The 26980-nt window shown below is 41.2% G+C and overlaps 2 protein-coding genes across 5 annotated transcripts in view; one reads left to right on the plus strand and one right to left on the minus strand.

The window, feature by feature from the left end:
- Window positions 1-738: 738 nt before the first annotated feature.
- Window positions 739-7895, minus strand: FAAP24 (FA core complex associated protein 24). 2 transcript variants are annotated; one of them, XM_033156636.1, is made up of 6 exons: window positions 7837-7895; window positions 5907-6042; window positions 5463-5602; window positions 4565-4717; window positions 2693-3010; window positions 739-2001 (listed from the first exon to the last, which is right to left on the minus strand). In XM_033156636.1, the coding sequence occupies exons 2-5, from the start codon at window positions 6013-6015 to the stop codon at window positions 2762-2764; spliced, it is 651 nt and encodes a 216-aa protein (XP_033012527.1). In that variant the 5' UTR covers window positions 6016-6042; window positions 7837-7895; the 3' UTR covers window positions 739-2001; window positions 2693-2761. The 2 variants fall into 2 exon arrangements, with proteins under 2 accessions (XP_033012527.1, XP_033012528.1); XM_033156637.1 differs by lacking the exon at window positions 7837-7895 and adding an exon at window positions 7591-7792.
- Window positions 7896-8098: 203 nt separating this feature from the next.
- CEP89 (centrosomal protein 89) overlaps window positions 8099-26980 on the plus strand; it is a 56330-nt gene continuing 37448 nt past the window's right edge. For 2 of the 3 annotated variants that reach the window (XM_033156638.1, XM_033156639.1), the window contains exons 1-12: window positions 8163-8332; window positions 11021-11127; window positions 12792-12953; window positions 13436-13634; window positions 16317-16410; window positions 17545-17573; window positions 18110-18164; window positions 19993-20202; window positions 22330-22472; window positions 22945-22995; window positions 25868-25951; window positions 26832-26935. In XM_033156638.1, the coding sequence (XP_033012529.1) occupies window positions 8294-8332; window positions 11021-11127; window positions 12792-12953; window positions 13436-13634; window positions 16317-16410; window positions 17545-17573; window positions 18110-18164; window positions 19993-20202; window positions 22330-22472; window positions 22945-22995; window positions 25868-25951; window positions 26832-26935 (1277 nt within the window). In that variant the 5' untranslated portion in view covers window positions 8163-8293. Of the gene's footprint in view, window positions 8333-11020; window positions 11128-12791; window positions 12954-13435; window positions 13635-16316; window positions 16411-17544; window positions 17574-18109; window positions 18165-19992; window positions 20203-22329; window positions 22473-22944; window positions 22996-25867; window positions 25952-26831; window positions 26936-26980 lie in introns of all 3 variants that reach the window. The other variant, XM_033156640.1, reaches the window with a different exon arrangement.

Genomic DNA, 26980 nt, shown 5'->3' on the forward strand with positions numbered 1-26980 from the left:
ATGTCAAGAGAGGTCTGTGTGCACAGAACCCTCTGACTTCTATGGTTCCATGAAGTGTAGCCTAATGTACAAAGGCAAGTCATATCCATCGTTCTACCAACTTACCCCTGGGAAGGGTGACTGGTGCTATTGTCCTTGATAGCATGCTTGGTGTAAGCCACCAAGATTCAATAAAGGTATCCGCTCTGAAGATTCCTCAACCAAGTTTATTCTGTTGCATCTGTTTCTCTAAAAGATCATACTTTTAAACATCAAACATGAAATGCAGGCTGTATTTCCAATAGTTGCAGCTGCTCTGAGAGAATAGGTAACAGAGCAAATTTGAGGGGAGGGTGGAATGATGTGAGAGACAATGCCAGAAATCTCTTGGAAAATTCTAGTCCAAATGGCTTGATATCTGGAAATAGGCACCATGTGTGGCAGAAGATCCCAAACAAACAGCAATCCCACTAAAAGGCTCTGGATTTGGAAGAGTCCCCATGTGCTCCAGTTTAAGAGGAGTCAAGGGCCACCTCAGGGCCACTTTCCACAGATTCCTAGACCCTAGCCAAGACGGACCTCTATGGGTCTTTGTCCCACATGGCCTTCGAGGACCCTTCAATGATTTGTTTTCCCCAAGTCCACTTCTCACATTTCTTTCAATACAGTAGAATCACAGATCAAGGACTACAAAAATCCCTATAGTTCATTGAAATTATTCACTTCAGATTAAATCAATGAAATTTAGAACTGATCACCTGTGGTTCTTGTGCCTAGGGCTTGCAAAACATTTAGTGATTATTTTATTTTTATTTATAAAAGCCATACACCATATTTTACAGAATTACATATGGGTCTTTGTCCAAATCACAATTTTGCGGGGCATTCAGAGGGGAGGGGAGAGTGTAATAGGAGGAGAGACTATGAACAAGTACAGACACATGTATTGAGACTTGGTTTTAGATGAGGTTAAAATAAAGGTGTTAGTGAAAATAGCAAAAAAGAAGAAGCAATTTTAGTGAAATTTTCAAATTAACCAAAAGACCCTCAAAAGTGATGAAAAGCAATACTGAATCAGTTAACCTGTTAAGAGGAGACAATTAGAATGCGTCGGCAGCCTATAGACTAAGAGTTTGTCCAATTTGTGTCCCTGTGATGAAGACATGGGAGCCCCCAACCCCAAAGTATCAGCTCCAGAGGGTTGGGGGACCTTCTGGAGCAGATCTGGAGACCACACAGGAATAACTGAAAACTGCATCCCTCCACCATTCAGCTACCAGATGCCTTCCACCAACAAAGGACCACTAATTGGAGAACACAATTAATTAGCAAAATCTTTTTTTTTTTTTTGCTTGTCTAGAAATGAGTGCTTGTAATGGCCAATACTGTGCAAGGGACAGGAACCAAATTAGTGGATTCATCCATAGCCAAAATGCAGGAACATCCACAGGGGATGTCTTTAAAATGGGACTGCAGGCAGTAAAAAATCAAGAGAGATGCATCACTTTCCATTTGTTCTCCCAGGTGTCCACTTCTCTGAAGAGAACCAAACAGCAGGCTGGGAGCCTTGCCCAGAAGGGCCTGGTTATAACCTTTGAGTTTCACGAAAGCATGACTCCACCGAAAGGCATACAGAATGCCACCGGCAGATGAGGAAGTCTGAGTCAGGCACCCTTTTTAACTCTGACACTCCTACGTGTTTTAGGTTGGCAGCATCCCAGGTGCCTGGCAGAAAAGTGATCTTCAGGTTGCTCCAAGACAGCCGGTTTGCAAGCATGTCACCTGAAACAAGATGATTTACGCAAAAGCAACCTGGCAGCTGGTCAGGTCAGGTGCGGATGAAAGCTGATGCAACAGCAATAAATAAGGCTTCACAGACTTGCGATCAACTTGGGGGGTTGGTTGGTTTCATAGCACCACTTGTGATAATATATTTCCCCAGGCAATTGTGACAGCAGGAGCCTCGTTCTAATGAGTCGTCTGAGGCAACCACAGCAATGGTTCTTCTTAAGTTGCTTGTCCCTATTGGAGAAAATGGCAGCTCGACTGCTGGCTTCATGTTTGCAACAGTCAGGCTAGGCACCACTTCACTCTCCAGAGGCTTGGACCCCCAGTGGTTTTTTCCCCAGTCATTCCAAAATAAACAAAACCAAAGCTTCTTGCAAAAAGGGTGTGTGAATGGCAGCCAAAAATAATTGAGAACTCACTACTTAAGCATTTGTGAGCAGAGCGCTTCTTCGTCTAACCCTAACCCTAACATTCAGGGCATTTCATCCTATACTAGAAGTTTTATATTAAGTGGGTGCTTCGACTTGCCAAGGAAAAGTACGGTAGCTAAGATCCAAATAGCAGCTCCAGGTGGGCACTCAGTGGAATTCTTGTAATCTCATTTGGTCTTTTGACCTGCAAACTGCTTTTGCGAACCCCCCACAATTTCAGGGGAAGCTTGTTATGGAAATGGAAGCTGATGTTTGAAAAATGATAAAAAGCCTTCTTAGGCATGTGGGGTAAGCTGCAGTTCTTAGGATCCTGGCTGTGCTACTTATGTGTTACAGATACAAGGCTTACATCAGGTAACTTCAGACAAAAGTCGACAACCGTCTGCCATAGCGGTAACAAGCAAGGTCACTACCCAAATCCAAAATGTGTTTGAGACGCTGTTCAGGACAAGTGTGCAGGCTACATGGAGGTTTTTACTATGTTTATAACCCACCTTTGTCCTTTGAGCAAGGAGCTTGAGGTGGTGTACATGGTTCACTTCCACCTTCCCAACCAGGTGAGGTTACTTTGCCTGTGCAAAAAACGCATGGATTTGTTGGGCTAGAGCATGTCCAACTACTTGCTCAAGTTCCTGGACGGATGCGTTGCAAAGCCGGTGGAGGTTTTGAAAGTGTTCCAGGAGAAGCAAAGCTTTTGTTTTCCCAACTCCCGGAATCTGCTGAACCGTTTGGAATACAGAAGCCTCTAAGAGCTGGGGACATTTCTTAGCCAAAAAGGGGTTGCTGGCTTGATCTTTAGCTTGCTCCTGCACCTGGAACAGACAACAAGGAGAGTCTGAGCACCCTCTAGTGGCTTTTAGTGTTAATCATTTCATTCTGTTACATGTTTTCCCCCTCTCCCTAGTAGTAGTGTTGATCCTGCCTTCTAGAAAAGGAGTTAACCCTTTTTCTGTATGCTCTGCTCCTCTGCTGACTGAGAAAATGAATAAAATTAAAAAAGCGAAGATCACCAGCATTGTAAACACACTGCAAAGCCTCAATAAAAACAGATACACAATATTAAAGGTGGCATAAAATCATAGAATTGGAAGGGACTCCAAGGGTCATCTATTCCAGGGGTCAGCAAACTTTTTCAGCAGGGGGCCAGTCCACTGTCCCTCAGACCTTATGGGGGCCCGGACTATATTTTTTGGGGGGCGGGGCGGGGATGAACAAATTCCTATGCCCCACAAATACCCCAGAGATGCATTTTAAATAAAAGGACACATTCTACTCATGTAAAAACACGCTGATTCCCAGACCGTCCGCGGGCCGGATTTAGAAGGCGATTGGGCTGGATCTGGCCCCCAGGCCTTAGTTTGCCTACCCATGATCTATTCTAACTCCTTGCAATGCAGGAATCTCAACTAGATCATACATAAGAAATGACCATTGAACTTCTGCTTAAAAACCTCTTCCACAACCTCTTGTGTTAGTCCGTTCCACTGTTGAATAGCTCTTAATGCTGGAAAGTTATTCCTGATGTTTAATCAGAACCTCCTTTATTGTAACTTAAATTCATTGGTTTGGGTCCTAGGCTCTAGAGCCGGAGGAAACAAGCTTGCTCCATCCTCCATGTGAAAGCCCTTTAAGTATTTGTAGTTATTTACGAGGCCAAACATATCCAATTCCCTCAACTGTTCCTCATAAGACTTGGTTTCCAGACCCTTTATCATTTTGGTTGCCTTCCTCTGCACACATTCCAGCTTGTCAATATCCTTCTCCAGTTGTGGTGCCCAGAACTCTGGACACAGTACTCCAAGTGTGGTCTGACCAAGGCAGAATAGACTGGTACTATGACTTCCCTTGATCAGGACACTATACTTCTCTTGATGCAGCCTTTATTGCTGCTGCATCACACTGTTGACTCATGTTAAACTTGTGGTCTACTAAGACCTCAAGATCCTATTCACATGTACTACTGGCAAGTCATGGTTCCCCTGTCTTATGTTTGTACAGCTGGTTCTTCTTGTCTAAGTGCAGAAACTTACATTTGTCCCTATTGAAATTCATTACCAGCTTCTCTCCAAGGACTTTGTTAAAAGTCTGACTGAAATTAAGATACACTATGTACACAGCATTCTCCCGATTCACCAAGCTCTATCAAAAGAAGAAATGAGATTCATCTGGCATGACTTGTTTTCGAGGAACCCATGTTGGTCTTCGTAATCACAGCATCCTTTTCTAAGTTCTCACAGTCCAATTGTTTAATTATCTGTTCCATCTTCATTTCATTCCCCATTTGCTACCCATGTCCAATGTAATATGACTGACATGTGCACAATTCCACTCATTTGGCAGTATAAACAGCTCCTGAAGGGACTTACCAGCTGGATAATAAGCTGTGCTGCTTCCTCTTGGCTTGCCACTGGAAGTAACGTCATCCCAAGTTCCAGGACAACAAATTTTTGCACTGCTGGAAAATACTGACCGCTTATCTGGGTTTTTTCAACTATAACAATTCCTTGGAGATTGCAAGCCTTGAACAGTAAACAAGAATTAGATGGAACAAAGCTATTAGTGGTAACAAAGTAACATGGAAAGTGCTTTGATCTGTATGTTCAGTTTCTAATCAAGCCTCTGCTTCTGTTCATGTTCATCTTTGCTCAGTAGGGATGAGGGGGACCTCGCTGCTGACAAGCTTTTATTTATCAGCCTAAAGTTTGAACTTATTTAAAAGATCATAGAATCATAGAGTTGGAAGAGACCACAAGGGCCATCCAGTCCAACCCCCTGCCAAGCAAGATGATGGCTGCCACTTCTGTTCTAGTCCTGTGCCTGATACACCCAACACCATCAATGACCACTGTGTCACACTCAGTATCTTGTTTCTTACAGTGGCTAACCAGCTATCTCGGGTTATGAAGAAATCAAACAGATAAGGCATTTCCTGGTATGGAGATAGTGTGAAAAGTTTCACCTACTAATAATATGTGAATCAGCCAGTTTTTTTAAAAGGTGAGAATAAAATTAAAACAGAAAATGAAGATAGCAATCCCAGGGAAGAACCCCAAGTTTTCTGAAACAAGACAGATAAAGATAAAACTACATGAAAGGGTTGTTTTCTAGCTATATTTAGCATCAGATATAGTACCATCAGTGTGCACTGAGTAGAAGAGAAGTCTCTGTCCTTGAACTGTGTTAAAATTGCCCTGACATTCTTGCTGATGGAAGTTCTATAAATGGGGAGTCAGGCAAACACCAGCTATTTCAGGCAGCACTTACGTTTCTAAAGCGAACAAGTCTCCTTTTGAAGCCATTTCCTGCAACCAGGTCTGCTTCAGAAATATAAAGGACACAGGATCTGTTTGAAAGATGGAAGTCTACGACTCCCAGGCCATCTTCTAGACTTAGTTTAACTTTCCCTTGAAATAAGAGATACAAGATTTTAGTAATGGGGTCACTATAAGAGCACCCAGTATGAATTCATGTGAAACCTTGTTTACCTATTCAACATTAATATTTATTTATAAAAAGCTCCATTAATTTCAATAAAATTTACTCCCACTTATATTTAGGGCTATAGCTTCTCATGGCAAGTACACTTTACAAAAAGATCAAAACTGACTTTAAAAATCTGGCTTTAAATATTATATTCTACCTCCCTATCCAGAGCTTGTATTTTAATTACATTTTCACAAATGTTATGTTTTCTATTGACACATTTACCTTGCATCCCCTGAGTAACCAGAGAGCCTTTCCATTTTTCATGGCCAATCACATGCCCATAAGGGATACTAACGGCTCCTAGTCGGACAGGAGTGCCTTCATTTGCCATCACTGACCTCCTTCGTTTTGTAAACACCTGTCATAAAACACACAGGAAAAATAAGGCAACAAGGAAATATTCACGAGACGCAGAAGCATTGCATATCTGCACTGAGCTATTCCGTTAATAAACAAATCACCTGTCAGAGGTTTTTATTTCTTTCTGGTATATACTCCATTTGTAAAGCCCTGTATAGCACTATTATGGACACAGAAAATAGGAATGTGTAAACCAGGGATCACCAACCCAAGTGCCTACAGTGGCATTTATTGGCACCACCAAGCAAAGGTTCCAGATGTTGTGTTTTCTTTTTTAAAAATAGCATCCAGCCCCCCTCCCCCTGCCCCACAGAAAGTTACAAAGCAAAATATGCAGGTACCCTTCTAATTTATTTTTGTGAGAGTAGGAAACCTGGCTGTTCCTGCCTGCTTATGAGAGAAGTCTGAGCTGCAATTGGTATGTGTGTTATTTCTCAAGAGCTGCTGCTTTTCACCTCCCTTCAACACACTTTCTTATTTTCTAGCCATAAATTCATCAAGTCGTGCAGTTTTAAAAATATGGAAATACAGCTGCGTATATGAAAAGCTTCACCATGATTGCACTTTCTCCAATTTTGTATGATGCCATGTTTCCCCGCTACATGGTGGCTGTGTTGTGTTAGGCCACACACCTCATGACAGCTGTCCTGTGACTATTCTCCTCCCACCCCCTCTGCACCATGTTGCCATCTTTCAAAATGTGCACACTGGTTGTCCAGTAAAGGTTGGGAGCAGTCCTGAATTTACGTATAAGCTAAACAAGCTGTATCTTAGGGCCCCCTCTCTTGGGGGTTCCCCCAAAAAAATTAAAGGAAAAAAACCTGGATGTACATTTCCAAAATATAAGAGAAAAAACAAATAAAATAAAACCTACATACAGCACAGTGTTTTGTGTCGTGTAGGCTCCTATGGTGTAAATAATGGGCCCCGCCTGCTAGCCTTTTGTTATGTGCAAATGGTTTTAGATACCAATTAGGGTGAGCTCCCTTTGCTGGGTCCCAGCTCCTGCCAACCTAGCAGTTCGAAAGCACGCCAAAGTGCAAGTAGATAAATAGGTACCACTCCGGCGGGAAGGTAAATGGCATTTCTGTGCGCTATTCTGGTTTCGCCAGAAGCGGCTTAGTCATGCTGGCCACATGACCCAGAAAAACTGTCTGCGGACAAACGTCGGCTCCCTTGGCCAGTAAAGCAAGATGACCGCCGCAACCCCAGAGTCGTTCGCAACTGGACTTAACTGTCAGGGGTCCTTTACCTAGGTCCATAAATTACCATATACAGTACTATGGCATATATTCAACAACAAAAAACAGCGACAATTTGTTGTTGACAAAGGACAGCTGGACATATAAAGGGCCCCATTACCTTCAGTAGCTCAGAGCCACAAACCTAAATCCAGCCTTGGTTGGGAGACCCTTGCTTTAAGGGAAGAGAGAGAGATCACGCCACACGCAGGGCTGAAAATACAGGCGCCCACCCAGCAACAGCCACTTGTTAGGAAGAAGGCAGGAAACATTCAGCATCAGGCCATGTAGCCTGGCTTCCTTACGGTTGCAGTGGCCAACCAGATGCCTATGCGAAGCCAGGAAGCAGGGGAGCCTCAGCTGCTGCCGCCTCCCTGCGTGTGCTTGTCCGGCTTCTGCCTCCTTTCCTGGTCCAGTTTGCCCTTCCTCCCCCCTCACTGGCACCTAGTGCTCCTTAGAGGTTGCTTTCTGCAAAGGCTACTACCATGCAATAAATGAGGGTGGGTGGGGGGAAGTTAAAGAACCCCACTTCCCCTCCCGACAAAACCCACCCAATCCCCGCCAGCTCCGCTTCCAGAGAAAAAGAGAGACAGAGCACCCCAGCTTTGAGCAGATCGCGCCCTCTGCGCCTGACGGACACCGGGCCAACCAGCCAATCGCAACTCAAAGCTCCGCCCTCCCCCCCTCCCCGCGTCAAAACACAAAACGAAAAGATGCGCGCGAGCGAGCGACGAGAGGAATGGGCGGCGCTTCTCTTTCAACGGCTGCCCGGTTGCTATGGTGAAGGCGAAAGCAGTAAAGCGAGCGGCGATTGGTGGATGCGGGAGGCCGTGGCCAATCGCCGCGCGGCTTGTTCCGGCGTGGTCGCGAGAGGGGAAGCGTCTCTGCTGCCCGGGCGGAATCGCTTCTTTCTCCCCGCTCCCAGGCGGCGGCAGCGGCGGCGGCGGCGGCGAAGACTCTCCCTCGCCGTCCTTTTCTGCGTACGCTGCTCAACCCTCTTTCACACACATGGCGCTTCGCTTCAGGAGCGGCCGGAGGGGCCAGTTCGTGAGTATCAGGGCCGGGGTCGGGGTCGTGGTGGTTCGGGGAAGGGAAGCTCCCCCCAGTGCTTCCTCCCCCCGTGTCTTGTCAGGGTCGCCGGTTGCCATGGCGACCGAGAAACTCTTCCACTCCCACTCTCGGAGTCCCACTGGAAAACTTGCCAGAAGCGGGAGAGAAGAGGAAAGCCTTGCATACTTCGTCATGTCCCTGTTCTGTTTCTTTGGGACATGCCAGTAACCTAAAAATAAGTCCAGAAACAAGACATTTTGCTCTAGAAAGGGAAGTTCTCATGCGAATAGTGTAAATTTTTTAGGCATGAAGTTTCTTTACGTAGAGTCATGTATATTGAAGCCACCTCGTCCACCATTGCCTTCCGTGACTTGTGGTGGTGCTTCAGGGACTCAGGCAAAGTTTCTGAAAGTCTTTGCTGCTTCAGGCTCCGCTTAACTGGAGAGGCCTCCCGGGGGACTTCTGCCATGCAAAGCGATACTGCAAGTTGGATGGCTCCTTCCCCACACTGGATGGACATCCGTGTCAAACTGTTACTGTTGTTGCAGCATTTTCAGGACAATCATCCTGTTTAATCTTGTTCATCCAAGATCAATATACAACTGAACATTGTTGGTGTTAGCTTTACCATGCTTGAAGGGCCATGCATATAAATATACTGTATGTGCTTCCTATGAACAGTGACCTAAAAGCCCCTCAATGTTTTTATTTTAAAAATATTGTTACAAAATCGTAATATTTATTCATTCCTAGGGTTTAAGCCAGGGGGATTCCCCCAGATCTAGAACAATATTAATAAGCAATCAAACATAAGAAATTAGCAACACAGGTTACAAAGTAGACACCACTGATAACTGCTTTGTGGCATTAATTGCAACTTTTTGAATATCTGACCAGTATTGCATCAGTTGCCAGGAATTGTGGGTTTATTTCTGTTGCATGTTAGCTGGGGGAAGCAAAATGGGCAAGACCAGTATGTTCACAGTATACTATTAGGAGGACCATGGGAATTGTCCTGTTGTGTCACCACTGTAGTCCATGTTCTGATATCTTCCAGACTGCCTTAATACAATGTGCTCTACAAGGGGCTGTCCTTGAAAACAACTCAGAAACTTAAACTACAGTATTCCAAAATGGAGTGGCCAAATTACTGGATGGGGTCCTGTTTAGAACTCGTATAACTCCTGTTTTAAAAGAGCTGCACTGGTTGCCAGCTTGTTTCCAGCCCAGTTTAAGGTTCTCACACTAGTGTTTAAAAGCCCTAAACAACATAGGCCCCAAATATCTGAAAGACCACTAAGGTACAGACCCTCTCAGGTGTTAAGAAGGGCTCATCTTGGTAGTTCCATCACACTCAGTTGTTCAAGGTTGTGTGTAACTGGGGAGAGTGCATTATCTGTGGCAGCCCATAAGCTGTCAAATTTCCTCCCCACAGAGGTACCGGGTATGTCTGGCACCTTCATGGCACAACTTTCATGGTATACTAAAGACACAACACTTTACCCAGATGTTTGACTTTTGAGATATAGCATCCTAAGACACAACCTAGTAGTGACTGCAATTTGTTGTAAGCTGCTTTTAATACTGTGTTTTATATTGTTTCTGGTGAAGGGTGGGTAATAAATATAATACAGTAGCAATAACTATGGTTTATCTTAGCATGCAAATGAGCTCTATTCTTGTGCATACTTACTCAGAAGTATTTGATGGATGTGTAAGTCTGTACAATATTGCAGTTTTATGGGAGCGGGGTCAGGGAACGGAATATGCTTCTGTAAATGGCCTTTAAAAATAGAAATGCCTATAGCTCACTGCCCTGCTAGTTAGAAGTGGCTGCCTCCTTTCAATAAATGAAAGCTTTGGTTGCTATCCTGAAAAAACACCAGTTAAAGCCAGCAGCTGTGTCCAGTTCTGGGCACCACAGTTCAAGAAGGATACGGACAAGCTGGAACGTGTCCAGAAGAGGGCAACCAAAATGGTCAAAGGCCTGGAAACGATGCCTTAGGAGGAACGGCTTAGAGAGCTGGATATGTTTAGCCTGGAGAAGAGAAGGTTAAGGGGTGATATGATAGCCATGTTCAAAAATATGCATGGCTTTCAAGTGGTTAAATATTTCATATGAAACATGTCAATTGCTCTGTCTCTAAGGATCTAAAGATCTCTCATGCCAGTTTTGCTCATCCCAGAAGATTTCAGGCTTGTTTTCCTTTCACAGCAGTTTCCCAAGAGGAGTTTCAAACCAGTTTGTAATATAGCATAGTGGTATTCTCTTTTAAATGAAGTAAATTAATATATATAACTCTGTGCACCGAGTCCTCTTCGGATTCTATGCACATACTTAAAAGTATGAAATTAATGAGACCTAATAGTGCAATTCTTTGCATATTTACTTAGCAGTTAAGTACCACGGTTTTCAAAGGAACTTTCTTCCAAGTAAATACAGACAGGACTGCAACATTTGTTCCAAATACATGTATTTTGTACTTTCATTGTTCAGTTGCCATGCTGCAATATTGAGTGCTCCTGTTCTTTAGTGCTATGGCCCTGGATCCAATACATACATTAATTTGCATGTAATTGCTCTCCCCTTTTGTGTTGTTTCTAGTCATTGTGCATACTTAGTTTTGTGTTTCTCCATTGTGTTTGGTCATTCATTGCCAACTAACTTTATTTTAAATTGTCTAGAAACATATAGCTCATGGCCTGATCCCTGCAGCTACCATAGCACCTAAAGCTGCCGTCCCCCGCACCCCTCCCCCTCGTAGTCCAAACCCTTCTCCAGAAAGGCCCAGGTAGGTCTTAATGTTTTTCATCTCTTGATTACCAGTCATTGCATGGAATATATATAGATATATATTTAAAATGCATGCCTCTCTCTTGCTTGCAGCTGTAACATTAACCTAATACATTCCAATAATATGTAGGGTTGCAGCTTTGAAGTCATTAATCATTTAAGCATGCTAATTATAAATTAATTTTAAATTGGTAATGAGGATGGCTAAAAAAATCTGATGAGTGACAAAAAAGCAACAATTGGAACTGTCCAGTTAGCAGCACAAATATATGACTCTTTTTTTTTTACTCTCCTTCCTTTGCAAGAACTAGTTGACATATACTTTACACTGGTGTGCTTGTACTGATCACAGTGGAAATGGTTGAATATCATTCCCTAATACTATAATAAAGACTGCAGCTTTGTTTTCTATTACCTTAGAAGGGGTCAGACAACACCCCTCACTCATTCAAAGAATGTGTGAGGGGACTGTGCAGATTACAGTTGGATTAAGTGATTAAAAATAATTGACTAAAAGTGCTGCTGATTAATCAGGCCATCAATGGAGATATATATTCTCTCTCACACATGAGAAATACATGTGTGCATTTGCTAAAAACATAGAAAGTATGCTTCTTGCTTCAGAAATATTGTTTTACATGCAAATTTAATTGATAAATTGATTAAATGAATAACACTTGTGGGGCTAAGTTAAAATTTCTTAATCACGTTGCAGCTCTATATACAATTACATTTAACACCAGTGTTTGCAAGAGATCACTTACAAAGATTATTATTGTTTACCTGACAAATAAGAGTAATGAAATGTTTTTGTTTTTAAAATTAATTTAGCCCAGAAAAATGGACTTAAGTAAAATATAGTCCTTTAAAAACATTATTAACCTTTTGTTTTGACTTTTAAAAGAACCACTGTTTCTTCATTTTGCTTTCTGATTATTTTTTAATCTCACTTTCTTCCTCCCTTTTTACCTTTTCAAAATCACGCTCACAACACAGCAGCATCTTCTGGCAAATTTATACAATCAGGGCTGAAAGTAAGTCCTGAGTTCAGTAAGACTTATTTCTGAGTAGGCATGTAGGAGAATCAAGTGGTGGTGGAGCTTTTCTTGGACTGTAGTCCTTCAGACACAGGTTTCATGCTTGAATGTTCTTCAACATAAAAAGCAATCCTTTCCTTCAAAAAGAAAATTGTGAGCCAGTATTCAGATACACAGCATCCTGCCTGCAGGGTGAAGTGGTACAGTCCAGAAAAGGTTTAAGAGGTTCATTTTGTTCACATTTTGTTCTTCAAGGTAATGAAAGAAAGAAAGAAAGGTGAGGAGATGGCCTGATCCTGTGATTTAGTGCCCCACAGATACATGAGCATAGCTTGCTGAAAAAAACTAGCCAGTATGTGCAAGGCTCTTTTCTTCCCATAGTTGATAAGAGGGAGGCACGTGATATTACCTTGGAGACTTAATTCGGACTTTACATTTTAAGCTCCTAATGATTCAAGGTATGTTATCAAAAATGGAAAGCAAAGGTGGCAATTTGCCCACCATCTTTGTTTTGCATCTTCTGTTGCTTATACGCAATAACATTTAGGTTATTCCTGTCAGAAATGAGATAAAATGTTCTAAGCCATTGTAAACGCTTCAATATCTATTTATTTTTATTTTCCAGATCCGCTCTGGCCGCAGCTATTCTTGTGACAACCCTAACTGGACGGACCATTGCCATCCCTCAGCCACGTCATCGATCTCTTTCTGAGAGTGATGCCAGTTACTTGCAAGATCAAGAAAAATATATTGAGCCATATGCCACAGTCACCGAGCTGCGAATGCGGTAGGATATAATGCATGTATTGATGAGAACTGTTGGGAAAGTTGTAATGGAACTTTTATTTCCTCTGGTTAAAGAGTCCCAAGATTTTATAGCCCATTTCAGACATAATAAGAAAAATGAATGTGCCTGTCTGTGTGAGTGTTGGAGTCTCACCCTCCTCTATCTCTCTTGCTTTCCGAGGAAGAAAATAGAAAGCATCTGTTTTCCATTTGTGATTTGTTTAAGCTATGGTTTGAGAACAAGCTAGGATCTGAAACCATGGTTTAAACAAATGACAGTTTGTTTACAGTTGGGACATCTTGGGGAATTGTGGGTAATTTAAAATCCAAATCAGATGCTTTTGATCTTCAGGACATGAGAAGAAGGGTATGGAAATCACACATACCCAAATCATAGAATTACAGAGTAGGAAGGGACCCCAAGGGTTTGGAGACTTGAGAGGTTATGTGACTCATATCCATTAATGCATTTTTTGCCTGCAGTCACAACTTGAAGAGCAATGGTGATGACAGGAGCATTGGGCAGTCTTTGGAAGTATCAGGCAGTTGTTGTGAGGATGAGGACATGGATACATATGCTTCAGACACAGAAAAGGAACCAGATCCAAAGTATCAGGTTATTGATAAAAAAGTAAACTTTAGCAGTGAGGCTTGCTATGCTGTTCCACACAAAATTAAACAGGTAAGCATTGGAGTGTCGCTTCTGCCAGCTCTCTGAATACAGTTGTAAAAATCATAAATTCTTTTAATCACATTTGCAAATGTTATATTGTTATCAGTTCCCTTATTGTTACATGTATAATTGACAGTGATGCCATTTTCCTTCACACTGTCTGCGTTTCCTGATCCCAGCTTTTTACCTCTCACTTAAAGCTAGACAGTTTCCAATTGTTGGTACCAACTCGTTAGTAATTAAAAATGGTATTGTGGCTGACGCAGCCCTTTGTATGGATGCCTGGAGCTATTCCTTCATCAAATAGTTCCCAAATGATCTTGGGAGGATAAGTGTAATGGAGTTTTTAGCAGCAGAATTTATGAGCAGGCTGTGCATCATACTTGGTATCCAAACTCCAGGAAGCTGTTCACTTTGCAGCCAGACCAGCTGAAATATCTGCTCAGCACTCATTGTTTTACTTGGTTGTAAAAGCTATTTTTGAAACTAGTCTGGCAAGACCATTTCTACAAAATAATGAAAGCTGTGATGCCACCGTAAGGAGACAGGCGCTATGATTCATAAAACAATCTATCAATAAAAGTCTCTGCCTCAGATTCCCATTGATTTTCCCCCCTTTGTGGTGTCAATTTGTATTGCTTGCATCTGAGGGAGCAAACAGTCTATCATTACAGCAGGTTAGAGTGTTGTACCAAATGAAATTAAAAAATTAATGGATGGAAAAGCATTGGAGGGGAAAGAAAAAGGGGTGGGGAGGGGGAACTTGCAAGAAAACAGTGTTTGTGTAAGGAGGCAGAAAATGTCCTTAGGTGAGGCAGAGAAAAGCTGAAAGGCCAACAGTTTTGAAATCTTTCACTGCACATTAGTCCCACAGCAATAAATAAGAAGATTTTGAGATAAAGTTCAGGAGTGAAGACTAAAGGATGAGTGATATGTTCAGAAAAAGATTGTGACTCAACCCTTCTGAGACTCTCCCGCTTCAAAGTGCAGGTGGCAACTAGGTGCTTCCCTGAATGCAGAAAGCTAACAGGGCAGAGCAGAAGGTTCTAGGGTGGCCTGATCTCTGACAGGGTAGTTCCCTATGCACATAGAGATTTTGATATGAAGTAGTGTCCCCCTCCCTGTATTCTGAAGTGATATAATTTGGCTCAGCAAGGCTGGGTCTCATACTGTTTCCTGCTACAATTTCCCATGCTTTATTTATATGAAATGGATAAGTGCTTCCTTTGGCCTGGGTCAGTAGATTAATCAGGTTAACTAAAAAGGGTCACCTAGTTAAAATGAGCAGCATACTGACACATATTTTTATGACAAGTACTTGTTAAGAACTGCAGGTGGCATTTTAGGAGAGGCATTCCTCCTTTTTCACGGGGAAGGCAGTGGGACTTGTCAAATGAGGCCCGCTGTGGAACACGATTTCAACAGCAGTTGCCCTGCATCTCCCTGGCTTTTCAGGTGACAAACAGTTTCTCCTTCATTAGTGAGGCACATGTGTTTTGACAGTCGGGGGTTCTGCACCATGGGCAGAAGCCAGATTAGTGGAGATTAGGTTTCATTGATACTAGGTACAGCTTCCCATTTATCAGAAAACATGCTGTGAGAAAGATTGTTTTTAGGCAGATAGATTTAGACAAAGTACCGTTTCTTCAAAATGATTAGTGCATCTGCAAGTTTATATAGATTACATCAGTTAGTAAAAATAAACAACTCAAATTGCTTTAACCACACGACATACTTAATATGGGCTTGGTTTCTGTTTTGTCCTAGCATGAGCAAGATACAGAAGCCATGCTTGGCAATGCAGCCTAAGTGCAGCTTTGCTGGTGGCATTTCTTATTAAAAAGAGCCCTCCCATGACTTTTACATGCTCTGACTGTGCCAAAAGCAAAATAACCCCATAATACTAGCAGAAAAATACAAATGACTTATTTACATAAACTGCAAGCCCTCGCTCCCAACTGCTTGAAGCCTCAAACTTCGGAAAGCAGTGGTAACCTTGAAAATTTATTGTGTACATTTGTAAAATGCATACACAGCTTTTTGCATACTTGCAAGTAACATGAATCGCCCCTTCTACTGAGGCATTTCCCTCTTCGATCTTATAGGCAATTTTCTTGTAGAGAAAGGATATTCAATTGTAGACTTTGCAACATCAAAGCCTTATTACCTCTCAGCTGCTCCCAGAGGACTGGATAAAATCTGGCTGCAGGCTGCTTCTAGCCAATGGGTCAGGGATCCCCACTTCACTAGGGAAAGCCAGTGTGGTGTAGTGGTTAAGAGCAGTAGACTCGTAATCTGGTGAACCGGGTTCGCATCTCCGCTCCTCCACGTGCAGCTGCTGGGTGACCTTGGGCTAGTTACACTTCTCTGAAGTCTCTCAGCCCTACTCACCTCACAGAATGTTTGTTGTGGGGGAGGAAGGGAAATGAGAATGTTAGCTGCTTTGAGACTCCTTTGGGTAGTGATAAAGCGGGATATCAAATCCAAACTCCTCCTCCTCTTCTACTGGTCCTTCCAGATGGTAGTAATTTCAGGCAATGCTAGACTGTCCCCATGTGAGTGAAAAAGAAAAGTAGCTGGTGAGGGTTGATAGTAATTTCAGTGAGTAAAATATGTTCATGTAGCAAACATGCAGGTTATGCATAAGATGGACTGTGGATTTATAAATTGTATTGCAATATTTTTACTTAGGAAAATCCCCCAGTATCTTCTAGTGTTGATGGTGAAGATGATTCTTTTCTCTGTGAACCTACTTGCCTCATTCGTCCAAATGTTCAGGTGGAAGGTAATGTCACTTTTCTGCTTTGAGATGAAATGATGGGAAACGTCACTTCAAAAAATCATTACCATGGTAGTTCATGTTCCAAAAGCATCACTGAACAAGTGCGACTTGTGTCAAAACGCTGTAGCATTTCCCCACATGTATGAGGAGTGGTCCTGTTCAGGGTGCCATCCAACTCTGAAGAGAAGCCTTGTACTGTTCAGGACTCTGGTTGGATGGAATGAAGAGAGTTTCAGGAGCCGGAAAGGGATAAAGGACACGTTTTAAAATATTCTCCCTCTGCCTTGCTCCCAGCTTTCTCCTACTGTATTTTCCGGTGTATAAGACGACCCCCAACTTTTCCAGTTAAAATATAGAGTTTGAGATATACTCGACTGCAGATTCTCCACCCGGTGTATAAGACGGCCCCCGACTTTGGAGAAGATTTTCCTGGATTAAAAAGTAGTTTTATATGCCAGAATATACAGTATTTTGCTTTATAACTCTAATGGGCTACTAACCCTAAACCTGCACATTTTGTAGCTCTGTAATGGCAACACACCCACCGCAGGACAAAAACAGGGAAAGCCAGTGCTGTTTCCTTTCTGCTTCTGAAACATCCCTGCATATAGTATATGGAGGGGCTTTTTAAATCCCAGGGGGTCATCTCCTGAACCCTAAGACCATCTCACCTCTAGGATCCTTACTGTAAGCCATAATGTCAATTCCCTCTCTTCCTCTGCACTCCATTTTCCTCCCCCTGAAATAGATTCCCTCTCATTCCATGTTTTGGCTGCTCTCAACTCTTATTCTGATACCTCAGTATCAAAGGGGCATAACCATATTACACCATGAATTGCCTCTTCTCCAGCCCTCCTGAAAAGAGAAGTGGAACCCTTGTTTGGTTTCTAACTTGACAAGTAGAATGATGGATGAGGCATACAAAATCATCTCTCAGCCAAACGGTAATATGATGTAAAAGGATGGATGCACTTTTGTAACTTCAGAAAATCTTTAATAAAAAACAATTTAGAAAAGAGGGAAATGGTAGAATCTTGTGATTCAGTGATGAGAATTTTTAAAAAATCTGATCAACTGCAGTTCTCCTTTTCTGTTTTGAACTACTTCATATTTATTACCTTCTGTCTCGTATTACAGAAATTGAACCCTCTGGAGTGAGTTTTCAGGTAGGATTCATATCAAGATACTTAAGTGCATTTAAGGATCTTTCTGCCTTATCTATTTATTTTCATCCTACCTTCTTCCAGGACGTTTGGGGCAGCATACCTGGCTCTACCTCCCTTTTTTATCCTCACAAGCACACAGCAGTTTAGGTCAGCCTGGGGGTTGGTAACTGGCAAGTGGATATTTGAATCTGGGCATTTGCAAACCTACCCTAACAATATGGATGCAACTAACTTTGGCAGGAAATATCCAGAAAGTGACAAAGAATGATAAGTTTAAAGAAGTTTTAAAGAATAACTCTTGCATAACAACTTACAAACCAAGGTTATCTTTCTTCTTTCCAAATGCTGTCTATTACTTGTAATTTTCTTATGCTGCTGTTTAATCAAATTGAAATTGTAACTGCAGGAAATTGGTTTTTAAATGTTTAGTCTATTTTCTATTCTTTCTGGAGTCCTTGCAGGATTTTTTTTAATTAAAAAAAGAATAGAAGGGTTCTAACAAGAAATGAGATCAAATTATTTTGTTTCCCTGCTAGGTAGAAAAAAGCACAACTGAAAGTACACTGAATGAAAAGCCTCCACTGACTCCAGGTATTTAACTCTGGGTGGTTGTTGTTTTAGGTTGGTATAAATGGGTTGTGTTGGATTCTCTATAAGCTGTGAGGAGGAGTTTGGAGCTTTTGCTGATGTTTTAGATTAACTGCAGCTTTCCTATCAGTGGATCCCAGACAAACCATAGTTTATGAAACTCGCTTGTTTTCATTAACTGGTTAAGATTTACTATTGTTTGTCTGGGTCCTAACCCAGACATAATGCTAAAACTGTGGTTAATCTGAGAGGAAGCTTCCAAGTTCCTAATGACTGTGCCATGCAAGGGGGGAGATTGTGTGCCCAAGGCAATTTGTGGCTTATCCTTTTAACACTAAACCATTAATATTATGTTCAAACTTCTGCTATATATTTCTATAGCACAAGATAACACTTTGCTTCATGTGAAATTCTCATGTCTTATTTTCCATCAGGAATCATGATAGTTCTAGATTTAGAAAAAATAATAATTTTTCTTTCACGGCATGTTTTCTGATAACTGAAGAGCTTGATTTTATAGAAAGCAAATCTCCACTTTGGGTTTTTCCTGCTGACAAAAACCCCTGATTCTTCATGCTAGCCCATTGTGTAATATCCCATCAAATTACAGGGTATGCTTTGGTGGGATGGTGGGAAGTAGTAGTTCTGCAGAAGGGCCAGCCTCTTTGTGACTTTAAAATATCAGAGGAGGTGCAGAATTGTGGCTGAGTTAAGATTTTTTAAAAGTTAATTTAATAAACATGGCTTTTCCCTGGGAAAACAATTCTACAATAATTAATGTTTTGTTGGATGTCAGGAAACCCCCCTCACACAAACAGGTAGCATTCCCAGGTCTGTTGCGGTACAGGGAACCACCGGAGGAGACCACTCCTCCAGTGGGGAGGGGGAGATGGAAGCAGGGATTCGGGGCAGGGGCTGTGTCAGGATCACAGAGCCTCAACACCAAGCAGGAAGCGGGGAACAGGGACCTTTTCCCGCGCTCCGATCTCGGAGGGAGGAAGGACGTGGAAGGGGGAGGCGGGGGTTCAGAATCCTGCGCCTCCTGTGCTGGACCAAGAACCGGAAACGGTCATTCCCGGACTCTGCTGAGGGATGAGATGGACGTTTTTACTGTAGCTCCACTCTAAATATTTGCACAATAAAGAACTTAGTTGTTAGAAGTTCAGCTTCTGGCTGATTACTCATGAGCAACCACTGACGATCTTACATTAGCCTTCAGTTCACTGGACTAAAGGTTTCAAAAATATTAATGTAGTTTCTTATGTTTGTGTTGAAACATATACCTGTCCCAAACTCAAAATCACCTTCAGACTTCATTTTTTTTGGTGTCTCCACCAATGGTGGTATGGCAGGTGACTACTAAGAGGAGGGTTTTTTCAGAGCTGATGCTTCAGTTGTAGAATGCCCTTAACTGTCACCTTTGTTGTGGTCTTTTTGGTGCCAGATGAAGATGTTTTCATTTCCCCAGGCTTTCCAGTTTCAAAAACATGTTTGAGTGCTTCTTAGACCTTGGTCTCTACTAGTTTGTTCCGATGTTGTTTTCACTGGTGTCTGGTTTTATGTTCAAGTTGTATAGTTTATTGGAGTGTTTTATTTTTAAATTACACTGTTCAGAGAACACAGCTACATATTTGGGATTCCCCCCCCCCTGCAGTCATAAGCAAAATGGAAGCTGAAATGTTTAGGATAATAATGATCTGGGGAGATCTTGAATTTGTAAATCTGCATTCACTTAGAAATGAATGGCTCTTGTTTCCATGGTGCCTCCTTCTGTATAAATGAGTTTAGGACTGGTTTTTGTGTGACTAATGAGTATTCTTTTCCATTTAAGTCTGCAGAATACAGGGACCGATGGCCCTCCCTAGAGAAAAGTTCCAGAAACTGAAAGAAGAAAATTGGCATTTGAACAATGCAAATCAGGCCCTGCTTTCCGAACTTGAGGCAACAAAGCAGCAAATGAAGAAACTCCAGTTAGAAATTAAGAAACTAGAAAAAGAAAATAGAAGATTTAAAGAAACTGCACCAAATTCACACAGTGAAGGTAGGAGTGACTGTTGTTTGTATTACAGGTAGGTAGCCGTGTTGGTCTGCCATCGTCAAAACAAAATAAAAAAATAAAAATATTCCTTCCAGTTGCACCTTAGAGACCAACTAAGTTTGTTCTTGGTATGAGCTTTCATGGTAGCTGAAGAAGTGTGCATGCACATGAAAGCTCATACCAAGAACAAACTTAGTTGGTCTCTTAAGGTGCTACTGGAAGGATTTTTTTTATTTTTTATTTTGTGTTGTTTGTATGTAAGTGTTTGGGAGAATAATACTGTATTTCTCATTTTTCATCTCCTGGAATAGTCTCAAACTATTCCCTCTGCATTTGTTGTTGTTTAATGTATCCCAACACAAAATTGAAATAACTTTTGAAGGCTGATAGCATATAATTTACTTGATTTTCAGATAGTTTGAGTAATTATTGAAGTTTGAAATGAAGTATATGATATCACAGTATCAAAGTACAGTGGTACCTTAGTTGTCGAACTTAATCCATTCTGGGAGTCCATTCAACTCCTGGAACTGTTTGAAAACCAATACCAGTATGTGGCTTCTGATTGGCTGCAGGAGCTTCTTGCACTTAATTGGAAGCTTCAGAAGCTGCGTCGGACATTCGGCTTCCAAAGAATGTTCAGAACAGGAACACTTACTTCTGGGTTTTTGGTGTTCGGGCGCCAAAACGTACAACTACCAAGGTGTTCGAGAACAAAGGTACGACTGTATTGGAGAAAGCATTTAATCCCCAGTCATGTAAAAATGTCTAGTTCAGTACTGACCACTTGAATGCACAAGTTACAAAAGTTTAAGCTAGCAGGCTTTTTTTACCTAGGGATCCATAACCTGATTAATGGGAAAGTTATAAAATTTGTCCTAAAGTCTCAAGTCCTGCACGTGTATATTCAGCTGTACACGTGTATATTATATAGACATGCAAGATTTCGAGCATAGGCTGGAAGGGCCTTGTTCTTCTCTTGTGGAATTTAACCATCAGGCAGCTTCTCTGTTCTTTCTGGCTTCACAGTGCATGCTGAACTTCTCATGTGCCTGCGATGGGTTTTCTTTTCATCCTGCAGCAAGAGCCCTCAGCTGGTTCCCTTCCCTGTAGATTTTGCTGAAAGTGTTCTTGATATTTAAATGCACACAGATCTGACCTGTGAAGCAAGTCTTTGCAGGAAAGGACCCTTGGAAGCATAAGATGAAGTTTATTTGGGTTGGCATTGATCCTATTTTATGCTAAAGAAAGATATGAAGGAAACATCCTTGTAAAAATAGAAACATAGCCATCAAGTGGTATTTATAATGGATATAGCTTTGTACTGTGGTCCATTTGCTTCTGAGGTTTAGTACAGCAAGCCCACAACTTAGGTTCTGGAGATTGCACCTAAAGACAGAATTGTGTATTGTCAAAACCCATTGGGTTCAATGGTGGGTGGGATTAACAAAGTCATTTCCCCTACAAACTTGCTTCCTTTTCACCCCCTTTTTATTTTATTTTTATTGACACATTTAAAGCTGAATGTGCACAAGTTAAATGCATGTAAGTATGTATTTATATTGCAGAAATGTTACTCTAAAAGGTTGTTTTTTAAAAAAAACAATCAAAACATAATCTTTTAAAGGTTTGTGTGTGTGTTTCTATTAAATTTATTAGGCTTGTAGGAGTCTGCATCAAACATAGGCAACTGCATTATATTAACATAGGCTCCTTGGCAATCTCACCAAACATTGTCCACTCTCACTGGCAGAGGGTCTCCAAGGTCTCAAATAGAGGTCTTGGCTTCCACATCAAATCCACAATTGATCTGGGGAACATCTGCGCTCAAAGTATGCTTTATAATTACATAATGTTGTGCGGTTATAACACCTTTAAAAACTATAGCATCCAGAATTCCTATTTCACTTAGGAGATGTTTGCAATGCTTTTTTTCTATAAAAACAGGTGCCAGTACTCACCAGGAAGTTGTTACAGTAAGTGCCACACTTTTTAACAACAACAAAAAGAGGTATCGGTACTGTGTGCCCTTGAGTACCCTCTGAAAAAAAGCACTGGATGTTTGGATAATCAGCAAGATTTTCTATAATTGCAATGCACTTTAATGTTTTACAATTTTCTGTTATGCAGAGGAACTTGCAGAATTGATTTTATTAAGACAACAGGCCCAGGAACTGGTGGATGAAAATGACAGTCTGAAAATGACTGTTCATCGTCTAAATGCAGAATTGAGTCGCTACCAGGCTAAATACAGACCAATTTCACCAAATGAGGTAATGTTTTCTATTAAGCTTCTTGGGAAGAAAAGAATAGTACTGTTCCAACATTGATGACTGAGAGCTTTTCCTCATTTGTTACAGTTGCAAAATAAGCATCTTTACCAGGGAGTGTCCCAGTTGTGCTAAACCATAGTATAGCATGAGGAGAATTAGCCTAGGTGGGCCTTGCACTTGTGCACTTCCTGCTTCTGAGCACAACGTGAGGTGAAGTTCAGAACTTTTCACTTCCTTATTTGATTAACCATAATTTGCCATGTCAATGCAACCTGACAAAGTGGCTTGTTGTAACTATTGGTGTTTTTTTTAAACAAATAATTGTCAAACTGTTTTGGAAGCACCATGTTCAATTTTTGCAGCCAATTTGTGGGATGAACAAAAATAAATATTTTTCTTTTTTAAAAAAACTCTGATACAAAATGTTACAGATCCAAATATTAATGTGTAACTTATATTTTTCTTATTTTAGAGTCTAAAAATTGGAAGTCTGCCAATGAAAAAACCAATACCCCCATGGCTGGTATGTAGCAAACCACTATTTCTTAGTTTCAGTAGTTTAGTGCTAGATACTTCTAAAGTGTGTAGAACAATTTTATTTCTTGTTTCCTTGGTGACCTGAGAGCCATCTATAGTTGCAGTTCCCAGACACCTTATTTCACTTTTATGTTCCTTTGAATAAAAACAGATGGTACTCAGTGAGTTAGAATAAGTCTAGTCATGTCTACATAGAAGTAAGCCTGTTGAATTCATCAGGACTTACTTCCAGGTACATGGGATTAGGATGGCACCTTATTTTACTCTAATAGTCAGCATTCATTAAGCATCAGGTCACCAGTGTTTATTAAAGGAATTTTTGATGGCTGTTTGAAGGTGATGTTACTTATTTATTACATATTCGTCATCTCCTACCCCTATTCCAAAGGAGCACAAGCTCTTGGAAGAGTCCGGATCATCACCACCAACATTGTATTTACACATATTAAAAACAACAGATATAAAACACAAAAAGCTAAAAAAAAAACTTTAATATAAAAAAGTAATTTAACGCTAATACGTTTGTTTTTTTTTATTGTTTTGATTCTTTTAAAATAGAATGATAAAAACAGCACAGCACTATTAAAAGCCTTTTCCTTAAAAAACAAACAAAAAAACCACACAACCCCAGTCTGTTCCCAAAGGAATAAAACAGTCTTCATTTCATTTTCCAGTTGAGACTGGGGTGCGGGGAGCTTGATTGAATTAGTTGGCCTGGTTGCTTAATTATTTTCTTCCTGCTTCTGCTTGCAAGAATCCTAGCTCAGATGCTATGTGCCAGGATCATGTTGTCATCCCGTGAAAGTATCTGCACAGGGGCCTCGGAGTGATCTGCTATCATAGGCTATAACAGCTGACAGCCTTCCCTGGAAACAATATAAAATTAAATGATCTGATCTCCCCTCTCCTTTTACCTACAGTGGAGGGGAGTGTCCTCCTAGGAGTTGCTCCTCCCACCCCCTCCATTAGGCAGGCTTTGCAAAACAGCCTTGTGTGCTTCCCGCTATGAGGCCAGGAGGCCCTCCCACTTCTGTTTATGCTTTGCTACAAGGATCTAGGCTGTGTTGAAGCTTTGGAGCAGGCTGGCTTCCCCACCATCCCTGGATTAGGTAGAGACGAAAGGGAGCTGACAAGATATTTGTTTTTTATTGCAGAGAAGAAGCTGTGTTTGGATTGCCCCTCCCCACTTTTTAACTAGTTCTGGCCCTATGCCTTAGTAGCAGCCCTACACAAACAAATTTAGCAGCTGAAAGCTTTCTCCCAACTTCTCTCCATGCCATTATTATTATTATTATTATTATTATTATTATTATTATTATTCAGCTGTTACATTTTTGTGGCTTTGACACACACTGTTGGATGCATTACCAATGTTAAATGGATTTCTAGCCTGCTTCTCAGGGTGCATACCTTCCCAATAAAATAAAATCTAAAATTCAAGGTTTAAATTAACAGTAAAAGTAGTTAACAGAAGTGTGGTTCTTCAATATAATAACAATAAAATAATTCAGATGCAGATCAGATTTAAGAAGAGTTTACCTGAAGGCCAAGCAAAAGGGGGCCATACAAATTTCTTTGGAGATGGCATTTCAGGGATATGTTAAAAAGAAATGTGTTTTCCTGTGAAAGAAACTGTCTACATAGCCCGAGGTGGGGGGTGCCTGATTTTTTTCTACGCAAACATAGAAAACATGGCCCTAAGCCAACATGTTGTCTCCCAGCAACCACAAATACAGTCTGTCACTCATAAAGCTCTCTGTTCCTTGTCCCTTCTGAGCACTGCAAAGTGCAACCCAAGACTACAGCCATCTGCCACTCTCATTTTCCCTCAAAGCACCAGCAAATCATAGGCGACCTCCAAGTCCTCAGGTGTAATTAATGACTGGGTGGTAGTTTTGGTGTCATCCTGTGTAAAAATCATGAAGAACCAGGGGTTGTGCCTTGGTGGTAGAATATTTCTGCATCTGCTGTGGCTTTTAGTGTGCGCTCTATAGATATCGGTATAAGCTGTAACTTGGCGGTTGTTTAGGGCATGCATGTCCAAATGCCAAGAGACTGCAATCTACTCCCAGTATAAAAAAAAAAACTGGCAGTATCTACCCATTGGATTGATCAAAGTTGTTGAGCTTTTTTGGGGGAAGGAGACCCAAAGTTGTTGAGTTTCTTTATTGGGGGCGGGGATCGATCAGGAGCATGCGATCGACCAGGTAGATCGCGATCGACCGGTTGGACATGCCTGGTTTAGGGGCACACTGTGGAAAAGTAATGCAAATTTATGCAATCCATTATGGGGAAATTGGAGGCAGGGAGATACAATCTGTGTGCAAAAATGTGACAGAATTATTGAACTTAAAAGATCCACTATTTCAGACAGGAATTATGTTCTTCAGGGATACTTATGTAAATACTACAGATAATTGAATTTTAAAAGTTTGTGGCCATAACTTGCTTTGCTTTGTGGAGGCTTGTTTTAAAATAGGATGCTAAATGAATTTCTTAGCAAGGTCTTTAACAAACAAACAGATGGATGCTTCAGTACTTTGCGTAACTGGCAACGGGTGACCATTTCACCTCTGTTTATTTGCAGCTAGCCTTTTCCAGCTGATGCGAAATTATTTTCTGCCCTCTCTACTTCCTCCTCTTATTATCTGCTCATTATTCAGCCTTTAGTTAATGTAGTATGGGAGTGGGGGGGGGGAGAGAGATTGTTAACCTTTTTTCTGTCTATCTTGATTTACCCACTGGATTTACCCAGGCAGTAGCTGATCAAAGAGTCATTACACAGATATTTTTGAATTACCGGTATATAGTTTTGAGATGCATTTCAGTGAACTGAAATGGCTTTTCTTTCCCTTTAGTTGGATATGAAATATTTATCTCCTCTTCTATTGGCATATGAAGACAGAATGAAGGAAAAGGAAGACCTGATTCTTTCACATGAGGCAAGCTTGCAAATTAATTTCTTTACAGATTGTTTAATCTGCATAGAACATCAAGAAAAATATGCTTCTATAATGCTGTGCATGTCATTTAACTGTAAAGAGTACTCAGCGATACTTTGGAATGTACATCCTCAGAGTACATAATGGAATCTCCCTTCTAGTGAGACTCCCTGTCCTCCATCTCCTTAGACTCCATGGGTTGCCCACATAGCAGACCTTTTGCCCACAAGCAGAAAATGGGGACGTAAACCTGTGCCTGGACTGAATCGCTTCAGCCTGCAGATGGGAGCTCACATCACATGATGGAATGGTTTCCGCTGAAGCAATACAAAGCTATAATGTCACAAAAAAGACTAGTCAAGAACCCTTTTCCTAGACAATCTGCTATTTATGTGGAAGGAACACAGGTTTACACATCACCTGCTGTTTGGGAGCACTAGACCTTAGTAAATTGAGCCTTTGATATATGGGGCCTGTTCCATAACCTCTGCTAAATCCCTTTTCACTTACTACATTTTAGGTGTATTATATTTTAGGTGTACACCTGAGGTTTCTCAAATGTGCATTTAAATATGTCAATGTGCCAGTCAAAGTTGGGATTGTTTGTAGGTCACTGGCAGGCATACTGACTGGGAAACACACATTTGTGGCTGTGTAAAATGTTGATGTTTCTTAAGGGTCAGAGCAACTGGTGTGAATTCATATCTCTACAAATCCCTATCATGAGTGTAGGTATTTTGATCAGCTGTTTTTTGATAATTTGCATGAACAAATAATAGATAATTAGCACATGCAAATATTATTGAGGGAAAACATGAAATAACATGAAGTTAAAACAGGTCGTGAATATTTTGTATGTTCTTTACTGCTTCTCTTTCAGGAGGACATGAAGATCTTTAAAGATCGAGTTGAAGAGGTAGTGAAGGAAAACGAACAGTTACACCAGCAACTAAGTAAAAATAGTACTGTGACCACCAAGGAATGGCAAGTGTGTTGTCTCTAAAACTATTGTGTTATTCTTTTGTTAAA

Source organism: Lacerta agilis, chromosome 8, assembly GCF_009819535.1.
Source record: "Lacerta agilis isolate rLacAgi1 chromosome 8, rLacAgi1.pri, whole genome shotgun sequence".
Lineage (NCBI taxonomy): Eukaryota > Metazoa > Chordata > Lepidosauria > Squamata > Lacertidae > Lacerta > Lacerta agilis.